The sequence below is a fragment of the Erpetoichthys calabaricus genome, chromosome 7 (genome assembly GCF_900747795.2).
Source record: "Erpetoichthys calabaricus chromosome 7, fErpCal1.3, whole genome shotgun sequence".
Classification (NCBI taxonomy): domain Eukaryota; kingdom Metazoa; phylum Chordata; class Cladistia; order Polypteriformes; family Polypteridae; genus Erpetoichthys; species Erpetoichthys calabaricus.
This window is the reverse complement of record NC_041400.2, coordinates 130612392-130625651: the sequence shown is the minus strand read 5'-3', so window position 1 is coordinate 130625651 and position 13260 is coordinate 130612392. Positions and strand designations below refer to the sequence as shown.

General features: G+C 45.5%; 1 protein-coding gene across 1 annotated transcript in view; it reads right to left on the bottom strand.

The window, feature by feature from the left end:
• Window positions 1-4423: 4423 nt before the first annotated feature.
• The window catches only part of ubxn8 (UBX domain protein 8), a 47766-nt gene continuing 38929 nt past the window's right edge, over window positions 4424-13260 (bottom strand). The window contains exon 8 of the mRNA XM_028805394.2: window positions 4424-6300. Within this exon, the coding sequence (XP_028661227.1) occupies window positions 6139-6300 (162 nt within the window). The 3' untranslated portion in view covers window positions 4424-6138. The remainder of the gene's footprint in view (window positions 6301-13260) is intronic.

Below are 13260 nucleotides of genomic sequence, written 5' to 3'. Positions count from 1 at the left end.
AGTACACAGATTTAAAATAACAGGTGAGTGAAGAAATGGGGGGTTTCAAAATGCAATCATATTTGTTTGAAAAAGTAGTTTTTCAATATAGAACAAAACTAATAGTTATAAAATGGGTCTTAAGGTGCTTCCCATTTCCATTGATGGCTGCTGCCACTGCTGTGATTGTTTACAGTAATCTGGAAAACAAAAGGTGACGGCCGAGTGTGCGTGAAAAGGAGGGTGAAAGACTCCAAAGCAGCAAATCCAGCTGTTGCAGGAAAAAAACCTACCAATCAGAACAAAGCAAAACTGCAGGACAAATGGAGGCCACACCCACCTTTTTGGACGTTGTGTTTTGTTCCATTTTCGTTGCATATTCTGGGCTGCAGACTTGTAGATTGTGATTGTATTTGATATTTTGTGAGATATCTCGAAATGAGTGATATAAACAAACCTATGTTGAATGAAAACTTTGGACGGCGTTTTCCCTCGCCCGGACGCGGGTCACTGGGGCCCCCCCTCTGGAGCCAGGCCTGGAGGTGGGGCTCAATGGCGAACGCCTGGTGGCCGGGCCTGCACCCATGAGGCTCGGCCGGGCACAGCCTGAAGAGGCAACGTGGGTCCCCCTTTCCATGGGCTCATGACCTATGGGAGGGGCCAAGGAGGTCGGGTGCAGTGTGAGTTGGGTGGTGGCCGAAGGCGGGGACCTTGGCGGTCCGATCCTTAGCTACAGAAGCTGGCTCTTGGGACGTGGAATGTCACCTCTCTGAAGGGGAAGGAGCCTGAGCTAGTGTGCGAGGTTGAGAGGTTCCGGCTAGATATAGTCGGGCTCACCTCGACGCACAGCTTGGACTCTGGAACCAATCTCCTTGAGAGGGGTTGGACTCTGTACCACTCTGGAGTTGCCCCCGGTGAGAGGCGCCGAGCGGGTGTGGGCATACTTATTGCTCCCCAACTTGCAGCCTGTACATTGGGGTTTACCCCGGTGGACGAGAGGGTAGCCTCCCTCCGCCTTCGGGTGGGGGGACGGGTCCTAACTGTTGTTTGTGCGTATGCACCGAACAGCAGTTCGGAGTACGCACCCTTTTTGGAGTCCCTGGAGGGGGTGCTAGAGGGCATACCATCTGGGGACTCCCTCGTTCTGCTGGGAGACTTCAATGCTCACGTGGGCAATGACAGTGAGACCTGGAAGGGCGTGATTGGGAGGAATGGCCCCCCCGATCTGAACCCGAGTGGTGTTTTGTTATTGGACTTCTGTGCTCGTCACGGATTGTCCATAACGAACACCATGTTCAAGCATAGGGGTGTTCATATGTGCACTTGGCACCAGGACACCTTAGGCCTCAGTTCGATGATCGACTTTGTGCTCGTGTCGTCGGACTTGCGGCCACATGTCTTGGACACTCGGGTGAAGAGAGGGGCGGAGCTGTCAACTGATCACCACCTGGTGGTGAGTTGGCTTCGATGGTGGGGGAGGATGCCGGTCAGGCCTGGTAGGCCCAAACGTGTTGTGAGGGTCTGCTGGGAATGTCTGGCAGAGCCCCCTGTCAGAAGTAGCTTCAACTCCCACCTCCGGCAGAATTTCAACCATGTCCCGAGGGAAGGGGGGGGACATTGAGTCCGAATGGGCCATGTTCCGTACCTCTATTGTTGAGGCGGCTGACCGGAGCTGTGGCTGTAAGGTGGTCGGTGCCTGTCGTGGCGGCAATCCCCGAACCCGTTGGTGGACACCGGTGGTGAAGGATGCCGTCAAGCTGAAGAAGGAGTCCTACCAGTCCCTTTTGTCCTGTGGGACTCTGGATGCAGCTGATAGGTACCGGCAGGCCAAGCGGAATGTGGTTTCAGTGGTTGCTGAGGCAAAAACTCGGGCGTGGGAGGAGTTTGGGGAGGCCATGGAGAACGACTTTCGGACGGCTTTGAGGAGATTCTGGTCCACCATCCGGCGTCTCAGGAAGGGGAAGCAGTGCAGTGTCAACACTGTATATGGTGGGGATGGTGCGCTGCTGACCTCAACTCGGGACGTTGTGGGTCGGTGGGGGGGAGTACTTCGAAGACCTCCTCAATCCCACTAACATGCCTTCCAATGAGGAAGCAGAGCCTGGGGACTCGGAGGAGGGCTCCCCCATCTCTGGGACTGAGGTCACCGAGGTGGTCAAAAAACTCCTTGGTGTCAGGGCCCCGGGGGTGGATGAGATACACCCGGAGTTCCTCAAGGCTCTGGATGTTGTAGGGCTGTCTTGGATGACACGTCTCTGCAACAATGCATGACATCAGGGACAGTGCCTCTGGATTGGCAGACTGGGGTGGTGGTCCCCCTCTTTAAGAAGGGGGACCGGAGTGTGTGTTCCAGCTACAGAGGGATCACACTCCTCAGCCTCCCTGGAAAAGTCTATTCGGGGGTTCTGGAGAGGAGGGTCCGTCGGATAGTCGAACCTCGGATTCAGAAGGAACTGTGTTTTTCGTCCTGGTCGCGGAACAGTGGATCAGCTCTACATCCTTAGCAGGGTCCTGGAGGGTGCATGGGAGTTTGCCCAACCAGTCTACATGTGTTTTGGTGACTTGGAAAAGGCATTCGACCGTGTCCCTCGGGGAATCCTGTGGGGGGTGCTCCGAGAGTATGGGGTACCGGACCCCCTGATAAGGGCTGTTCGGTCCCTGTACGATCGGTGCCAGAGCTTGGTCCGCATTGCCGGCAGTAAGTCGAACCCGTTTCCAGTGAGAGTTGGACTCCGCCAGGGCTGCCCTTTGTCACCGATTCTGTTCATAACTTTTATGGACAGAATTTCTAGGCACAGCCAGGGCGTTGAGAGGGTCCGGTTTGGAGGACTCAGGATTGGGTCACTGGTTTTTGCAGATGATGTTGTCCTGTTTCCTTCATCAGGCCGTGATCTTCAGCTCTCTCTAGATCGGTTCGCAGCCGAGTGTGAAGTGGCTGGGATGGGAATCAGCACCTCCAAATCCAAGACCATGGTCCTCAGCCGGAAAAGGGTGGAGTGCCTCAGGGTTGGTAGCGAGATCCTGCCCCAAGTGGAGTAGTTCAAGTATCTCGGGGTCTTGTTCACGAGTGAGGGAAGAATGGAGCGTGAGATGGACAGGCGGATCGGTGCGGCGTCCACAGTAATGCGGGCTCTGCATCGGTCTGTCGTGGTGAAAAAGGTGCTGAGCCCTCACATATGGTCATGAGCTATGGGTAGTGACCGAAAGAACGAGATCGCGAATACAAGCGGCTGAAATGAGTTTCCTCCGCAGGGTGTCTGGGCTCTCCCTTAAAGATAGGGTGAGAAGCTCAGTCGTCCAGGAGGGGCTCAGAGTAGAGCCGTTGCTCCTCCGCATCGAGAGGAGTCAGATGAGGTGGCTTGGGCACCTGATCAGGATGCCTCCTGGACGCCTCCCTGGTGAGGTGTTCCAGGCATGTCCAACCGGGAGGAGCCCCTGGGGAAGACCCAGGACACGCTGGAGGGACTATGTCTCCTGGCTGGCCTGGGAACACCTTGGGATTCTCCCGGAAGAGCTAGAAGAAGTGGCCGGAGAGAGGGAAGTCTGGGCATCTCTGGTCAAGCTGCTGCCCCCGCGACCCGACCTCGGATAAGCGGAAGAGGATGGATGGATGGATTTTGTGAGATTGTTGCATGTTTTTCAGTTTCTTCAGATGTTTGTGGCTTTACTTTTGGGGTTGGACATGTTATATGAACGACACCAAAGGCCCTGCCCCATACACAACCTCTCCAGCATTCTTAAGTCACAGACTGCATGTAGATGATCTTGAGGTACCAGTCGAGTGGTCTGCCACACCCAGTGACTCACCCCAAGAAAATTAAACCGGTCCGACTTGTCTTGGTCGTAAGGGTGGGCTTGTGAGTGTGGAGCACTGGTGACCAGTGAGCACTCGCCTGGAAGCACAATACAAATACTACAGCAGCGAGGAATAAGGAACCTGCCAAACAGAAGAGACGCTCATCTGTCAAGTTTTATGTACCATGATGGAATGTTGGGAGTTCAGGATTGCAGCTGAACCTGCCGTACCTTTAAAGTCCTAAGAGATAAAGGCTGAACATGCAACACTTTGGGAGTGTGACACTGCTGGAAGGCTGTTGCCAAGCTTTGGGGAAAGAAATCAGCAAAGCAGTCGTCTAATTTGACAGCCCCTCTGGCTAGCAGTCCTGTAATGTGACATCGGCTTTAGCAGCAGATAGTTAGTGGACTTCTCTTCTGATCACCCGTTGTATGAAAGTGAAACTAAAAGTCTAATGAAAATAACATTGTGGGGTCACATTCCTGAAGGGGATCTGCAACACCACCCATAAATCGAAGCTTCTTTTAGAACAGGATCAGAGGCCCAAGTGAACATGAGAGGCAAGTATTTGGGCAAAAGCTAATCTTTATTAATACATAACAATACTGTTTATAATAGATGAGTACCACTGATCTCAAACATGACATGATTTGTTTACTAAAACCATATGCAATATATAAACTTTACTAATCCTAAATCGTGAAAATGAGCTCTGGGTTTGTAGGAACTCCTGGAGTCTCGTATATAAAACCTTTCTCAGATTTCATACTAAAATTTTGCTTAGGCTAGAAAGGCAAAAAAGGAATTTGTAAGGAAAAAAAAAATTGACATTCTCCATGTCCCGTGCCAAATTCCTTTATTAATCTTAAATCAACTTTACAATGTACTGCCGTGTGCCCCGTCACCTCCCACCAGTACCCCCGTATGGTTTAGTCTGGCAGAACTAGATGTATATGGAGACCCCCATAAGAGAACTGTGCTTAAAAGTAGGTGGGAAAATCAGACGGCTCAGAGCGTCACATTTCTAAACCAATTTTTGCAAAAAGACAGATGGCAGTGACGTGAGGTACTTTCCCACCACGAGAAATTTTCAGGAATCAGGGACTTTTTAGAAACTTGGGAACATTTGTGGCATTCCCACCACAGGAACTCGGGTCATTTGTAGTTCCTGGTACCTTCTTGAGCTCCTACTCCAGGTTTGTCCTTCTCCTTCAATCAGGAACCATTGTAGGTGGGCCTCGAGCAATGAATTGTGCTGAATGGTTGACCACAAGTACTGGCGCCACCTTACAAATCTGTTAGTATTTTGGACTTTGGAGTTATTGGTGAAGATGGAGCACCGCATCACACTTCATAGCTGCCTTTATGATGTGCCGCGTCATCCACTCCCCCGTGAAACTGCAGTCACATCGAAGCAATAAGGTGGGGAGAGGGTCCCCTGTGAACTCCCAATCGCACCACACTTTGCAGTGCATCCCTCTTCTTTGCATTTCTTTATTTTGCTTAATGGTTACAGTTGCTGTTATCATAGGCCTACATGAGACCTCACTGGACCTCAATGATTCCTGAAATCAAAGCTCCTGCGCTGGGAAAACTGCTATGAAAGCCGCAGATCTTCAGCTTCTTCATGTCCTGGGCGTCTGTAGCCATGATGTGCCGCACACTCTGAATTGGTAAAGTTTACATTTTGTTTTGCATCTTTTTCTGTGGGTGGCAGGGTGGAGCAGTGGTCCTGCGCTGGTCCGAGTCACTGGTGCTCTCACCATGTCCTCACAGGTTTCCTGCCACAGTCCAAACACCTGCAGGTTATTTGGACTGACAATGTGGATAACGTGTTACCTTATTGGCAGATAATGTGGAACCTCATCTGTCAAATAATTCTGCAGCTACAAGATGAGAACCAAAACAGTGTGATGGAGGTCTTCAAGAACAGAGCGATGTCAGCTACCACGGTTTTGGCTGCATATTCTGGAAGTTTCAGCTCAGGAGTGAAGTTCACTGTACCACTGTATGTATATTTTTAGCAGATGGTTTGATCAACCTTCTGAGGTTTTAGCTCATGTGGAGAAGACCGAGGAGCAGACATGGGATGCGGCAGAGAACTCTTATTGCTTAACTGTCCTTGGAGCATCTGGGTATTACCCAGGAAGGGCTGGAGGAGGCGGTGTTGGCCTACTTTAACAGGAAAAGCAGACGAACACTAATGTAGTGGAGATACCTTCAAATGAGTGCTGTGACGACCCTCTGGTCATTTGGTTTTCTTTCAAGTGTCTACTAGTGATGTCCGTTTGGAAAAGAAGCTGCGCATTCTCTCCATTTCTGTGCTGTCCAAACAGTTAATCATTAGCTATGGCATCTGAAGCTTAAGTGTCTTTTTCATCAATGATCAAAACCATGTCTTTTACCAGACCAATGTCTCCCAGTGTTGTTTCTTGTGTGGCCTCAAGGGGTCTTCTGGGATAGGTGGTGTAGATGGTGTAAATCGCAGGGTGGTAGCCTAATTTCAAGATCCAGTCCATCAGCACCTGTAAGTGAATGGACATTTACAGAGGATTAACATCAGAAAACTAGTAGCCTCTGGATAGTGGGCAGTATGTCGGAGTTCAGTTCTAGAACAGAAATGTGTCAATTTAATATCCATGCGATAAACAACGAAATAGAAAACCAAATCGTCTTTGTCGCAAGTACTGGTCTGTGTGTTCAAACTGCGCTGTCAGGTGTCGCCATCCTGCTTCTGAACTAAACGACCTACTGAGAGGCTTCAGCCCACTTTAGAACTGAACATGTACGGCCGTGAGACCTGAGTCATAATGCCAATCGATGTTACTCGGACTCACACTGCCCTTGGGTCCTGGTGGATGGATGGGTGAGCCATTTAAACTCGTGGGAAACTGACCCTCAGTTGGGGCTGGGCAATTTTTGCGAGTCAAAAATAAAGGTCACAATTTTTTTTTTTTTTTTAATGAAATGGTACAGTTAAACAGTCGAGCAAACACTTTAATCAGCTAGTGTGGAAACAGAGGATCTCCATCAGCCCCCGAGCCCACTCTTGAGATGCCAAAGGGTGAGGACTGGGGATGAAAACAGGGCACCAAGGGAAACTGCGATGCTTTTCAGTTTGGATGGTGACAGTGCCACAAGCTCGGCGGTGTGAGGTATGGGTAATTTGCTGAAAGGACAGTGACACATCCAGCTCCGGCGGACCACTGTACTTTAAATAGGAGGCTGAAGGTTTTGAAACAAATCAGAAATTGTCCATAAATCATAAGAAAATCAAGGTTTTATTTTGTTGCCATATCGCCCAGCCCTACCATCAGTATCAAATCGATGTCAGAGGCCACCCGCTAGTCGCAATTGAGATATAACAATGGCAAATGTCAGGCTCTGCAGGCCTAGTTCGTGAAGCAGGCTTAACTTTAATGGACTTTAATTAACTCTGAACTAAACAATAATCCACAAATGAATAAGAATAAAACACGTTATTAAATTTGTAAGATGTACAGTGGTGTGAAAAACTATTTGCCCCTTCCTGATTTCTTATTCTTTTGCATGTTTGTCACACAAAATGTTTCTGATCATCAAACACATTTAACCATTAGTCAATTATAACACAAGTAAACACAAAATGCAGTTTTTAAATGATGGTTTTTATTATTTAGGGAGAAAAAAAAATCCAAACCTACATGGCCCTGTGTGAAAAAGTAATTGCCCCCTGAACCTAATAACTGGTTGGGCCACCCTTAGCAGCAATAACTGCAATCAAGCGTTTGCGATAACTTGCAATGAGTCTTTTACAGCGCTCTGGAGGAATTTTGGCCCACTCATCTTTGCAAAATTGTTGTAATTCAGCTTTATTTGAGGGTTTTCTAGCATGAACCGCCTTTTTAAGGTCATGCCATAGCATCTCAATTGGATTCAGGTCAGGACTTTGACTAGGCCACTCCAAAGTCTTCATTTTGTTTTTCTTCAGCCATTCAGAGGTGGATTTGCTGGTGTGTTTTGGGTCATTGTCCTGTTGCAGCACCCAAGATCGCTTCAGCTTGAGTTGATGAACAGATGGCCGGACATTCTCCTTCAGGATTTTTTGGTAGACAGTAGAATTCATGGTTCCATCTATCACAGCAAGCCTTCCAGGTCCTGAAGCAGCAAAACAACCCCAGACCATCACACTACCACCACCATATTTTACTGTTGGTATGATGTTCTTTTTCTGAAATGCTGTGTTCCTTTTACGCCAGATGTAACGGGACATTTGCCTTCTAAAAAGTTCAACTTTTGTCTCATCAGTCCACAAGGTATTTTCCCAAAAGTCTTGGCAATCATTGAGATGTTTCTTAGCAAAATTGAGACGAGCCCTAATGTTCTATTTGCTTAACAGTGGTTTGCGTCTTGGAAATCTGCCATGCAGGCCGTTTTTGCCCAGTCTCTTTCTTATGGTGGAGTCGTGAACACTGACCTTAATTGAGGCAAGTGAGGCCTGCAGTTCTTTAGACGTTGTCCTGGGGTCTTTTGTGACCTCTCGGATGAGTCGTCTCTGCGCTCTTGGGGTAATTTTGGTCGGCCGGCCACTCCTGGGAAGGTTCACCACTGTTCCATGTTTTTGCCATTTGTGGATAATGGCTCTCACTGTGGTTCGCTGGAGTCCCAAAGCTTTAGAAATGGCTTTATAACCTTTACCAGACTGATAGATCTCAATTACTTCTGTTCTCATTTGTTCCTGAATTTCTTTGGATCTTGGCATGATGTCTAGCTTTTGAGGTGCTTTTGGTCTACTTCTCTGTGTCAGGCAGCTCCTATTTAAGTGATTTCTTGATTGAAACAGGTGTGGCAGTAATCAGGCCTGGGGGTGGCTACGGAAATTGAACTCAGGTGTGATACACCACAGTTAGGTTATTTTTTAACAAGGGGGCAATTACTTTTTCACACAGGGCCATGTAGGTTTGGATTTTTTTTCTCCCTAAATAATAAACACCATCATTTAAAAACTGCATTTTGTGTTTACTTGTGTTATTTTTGACTAATGGTTAAATGTGTTTGATGATCAGAAACATTTTGTGTGACAAACATGCAAAAGAATAAGAAATCAGGAAGGGGGCAAATAGTTTTTCACACCACTGTATTTTCATGCCTATTAAAAATGAAGAAAGTGTCATCTTGTATCCAAAGTAGTTCAAGAGGATAAATGCTCTTTGGGGGTGGGCACTGGGGGCGGTGGGTTAGCGCTCTTCTGACAGTGAGTGCCAATGAGCAGTAGAGTCTCTGCCAGTGTGTGACAAGAAGGCTGAACTTGACGTGTGTAAGTAAGTAAGTAAGTGAACTTTATTGTCATTCATACCATTCAACAGTACAACAACGGATGTATAGCTGAACAAAATTGTGTTTCTCCAGGCTCAATGTGCAGACATAAAAGACAACATACAGACATTACAAACATTTCACTTCTTACACAGAAAGTAGGTAAGACAGCACAAGGCAGCACAGTACAAACAATAAAAACAAAAGATATACATATATATATAAATGTAAGCAGTCAGTGGGTGAAATATAATATGAAAGAAAATACAGTATTGCACATCGTTTCACAGTGATTGTGATATTGCACTACAGGTGCTGGTCATAAAATTAAAATATCATGACAAAGTTGACTTATTTCAGTAATTCCATTCAAAAAGTGAAACTTGTATATTAGATTCATTCATTACACACAGACTGATGTATTTCAAATGTTTATTTCTTTTAATGTTGATGATTATAAATGACAATTAATGAAAGTCCCAAATTCAGTATCTCGGAAAATTAGAATATCAATTAAGACCAATGCAAAAAAAAAGGATTTTTAGAAATGTTGGCCAACTGAAAGGTATGAACATGAAAAGTATGAGCATGTACAGCACTCAATATTTAGTTGGGGCTCCTTTGGCCTGGATTACTGCAGCAATGCATTGTGGCATGGAGTCGATCAGTCTGTGGCACTGCTCAGGTGTTATGAGAGCCCATGTTGCTCTGATAGTGGCCTTCAGCTCTTCTGAATTGTTGGGTCTGGCGTAGTGCATCTTCCTCTTCACAATACCCCATAGATTTTCTATGGGGTTAAGGTCAGGCGAGTTTGCTGGCCAATCAAGAACAGGGATACCATGGTCCTTAAACCAGGTACTGGTAGCTTTGGCACTGTGTGCAGGTGCCAGGTCCTGTTGGAAAATGAAATCTGCATCTCCATAAAGTTCGTCAGCAGCAGGAAGCACGAAGTGCTCTAAAACTTCTTGGTAGAAGGCCGCATTGACCTTGGACCTCAGAAAACACAATGGACCAACACCAGCAGATGACATGGCGCCCCAAACCATCACTGACTGTGGAAACTTTACACTGGACCTCACGCAACGTGGATTCTGTGCCTCTCCTCTCTTCCTCCAGACTCTGGGACCTTGATTTCCAAAGGAAATGTAAAATTTACTTTCATCAGAGAACATAACTTTAGACCACTCAGCAGCAGTCCAAAGGTGAGACGCTTCTGACGCTGTCTCTTGTTCAAGAGTGGCTTGACACAAGGAATGCGACAGCTGAAACCCATGTCTTGCATACGTCTGTGCGTGGTGGTTCTTGAAGCACTGACTCCAGCTGCAGTCCACTCTTTGTGAATCTCCCCCACATTTTTGAATGGGTTTTGTTTCACAATCCTCTCCAGGGTGTGGTTGTTCCTATTGCTTGTACACTTTTTTCTACCACATCTTGTCCTTCCCTTCGCCTCTCTATTAATGTGCTTGGACACAGAGCTCTGTGAACAGCCAGCCTCTTTAGCAATGACCTTTTGTGTCTTGCCCTCCTTGTGCAAGGTGTCAATGGTCGTCTTTTGGACAACTGTCAAGTCAGCAGTCTTCCCCATGATTGTGTAGCCTACAGAACTAGACTGAGAGACCATTTAAAGGCTTTTGCAGGTGTTTTGAGTTAATTAGCTGATTAGAGTGTGGCACCAGGTGTCTTCAATATTGAACCTTTTCACAATATTCTAATTTTCTGAGATACTGAATTTGGGACTTTCATTAGTTGTCAGTTATAATCATCAACATTAAAAGAAATAAACATTTGAAATACATCAGTCTGTGTGTAATGAATGAATCTAATATACAAGTTTCACTTTTTGAATGGAATTACTGAAATAAATCAACTTTGTCATGATATTCTAATTTTATGACCAGCACCTGTATATGGATACAATATTTATACATAATATATACAATATAGACAATGTAATATTGTATGATATTATAATACAATATAATGTAAACTTAAGACCTATTTGTGGTAATAAAGTGCACAATAAGTAAGAGAGCAAAAGGACAAAGGTGTGTCCACGCATGCAGGAGAATCAGTGCTAATGCATTAGTAGACAAACAGTCATTAAGTTAAACGTTTGCAGATAACTACAAATAACGAAGATCCCAGGGACCAGGAGAAAACTGCCTACTAGAAACGTACTGAAGTGTGCTGGGCCAGTAACATCGCCTTAAGAAAGGCCCACCAAATACACAAGCTACATAAAAAAGGCAGGCAAGAGAATGGAAACCAAACTGAGGGCCTTTATGAACAATACTGCACATCCTCCCTCTGCGACACACTACCATTGAGTACTTTCACCAAACAAATTACAGTACTCAGCAGAAGAGGGTCAGGAAGTACTGGGGCTCCTTTATACCAACGGCAATGTGCCTTTATAATGCCTCACCCTGACTGCTCTCATCTTTAGCCAAATCAGACGTTTTTTCATTTTTTGTAAACCTTTGAGTGTATGTTGTATGTTGTAACATTTCTCGAGTTTCTGAAAAAAACAAAAGGCCCCCTTGGGGCTAATAATTACATACTTGCTTACTCTCTATCTAGCATGATGTTAAGTATCTGTTTGCCTAGCCATCTATTTTCTGAACCCTCTCAGTCCAAGGCACAAGGTGGGACTCAGCCTTTGATGGAATGAATACAGGGCTGCAGGGGGCACACGAACGCATAATACAGAGACGGGATGGTAATCTGGGGAGGAGAATGAAATGGTGTAAGGGTCACAATGTTTCTGTTTTTGCCATATGTTCATCTCTAGGTCCTAAATTAGAAAGTAGAAATGGTAAAGTATTGTAAATCCAGACACCTTGGAACCCACATCCTCTTTAATAAAATCCCTATGTGCGTCCAGGTGTCCGTGTGTGTGTGTCTTCTGGTGAAGTGCGCATGCACAGGGCACGGTGCGATGCGCGATATTACTGTCAGAGAAAGTTAGAGGCGTTTTACGGAAATACAAACCAGTATTACTGCGAGAGGAAATTAAAGGTACACAATACAGTGACGCATATTACAGCCACATACAAGCCAGTATTACTGTCAGAGGAGATTAAAGGCATATTACCGACGCGCACGCCTGTATTACCGCCAAAGAAAATTAAAGGTATATTGCGGACGTACAAGCCAGCGGACGTACAAGACAGTATTACTGTCACAGAAAATTAAAGACACACAATACACGGCGGCAGCCCACGAAGAACGGTCAGCTCAGCAAGTAAACATCAACAAAAGAAAGGCTGAAAGAAAGAAAAATACGACCAACAAAAAGAATGAGGTCAAAGTCCCTTGCCATTTAATATAGACTGTTCCTACTAATGTTTATGCACTACTGTTCTAGCGCCCATTATTGTAACGGGCTAAATGGCTAGTTAACAGTAAAATTTATACTGCAATGTTACCTCAGAACCAATATACTCCAAATGCAATCCTCTGTAAACCTACGCTATTACTGGTGCACACGCTGCACCTCCTTTCCTTATCAAAATTCATAACAGGTATCCTGACCTCTCAAACTTGCAGGAGTTGATGTGGATAGCCACAATATTTCCAAATATTCTTTTTACCCCTGTTGATAGTAAGTGTTGAAAAGACGCTTTGTGTGAATTTAAGCATTTCCTAAAATGTTCAGATTTTGACCGATTGCTTTTTTGATTTTCTGTGTGTGAAATTGAGATGACAGACTGAATATTTTCTTGTGTCGTTCTCTTTCTCTTTAAAATGTAATTCCTACAGGGCCAGTTTAGAGACATTAATTAACCAAATGATATAGTACAAGTGTACAATGTATTCAAATAATAGAAAACAATAAAGTGGTTTTACTATCCCACTTTTTGTTTGAGAAAGCAATTTATATTCACATCTACAATAAATTCAGTTCAGCTCAATTATTTTTGTATGGGGCTCTTCAATGACTGCAGGCCCAGAGCACTGTGCCAATGGCTGCCCAATGTCTGTCTAATGGTGACATCCTTACATGTACTGACATGAAGTCAGCGCTGTCTGCCTTGGCACACGTATAGCTGGAGAAATGTAATTTGGAAAATATCATTGCTTATATCAGTGCTCCATTTCAAAAAGTCAGCAATTTCTCTTCATTCATTAATATTCATGTATTTCCTAACCTACTTTTTCCATTACAGCATCATGGGCAGCCACAGCTA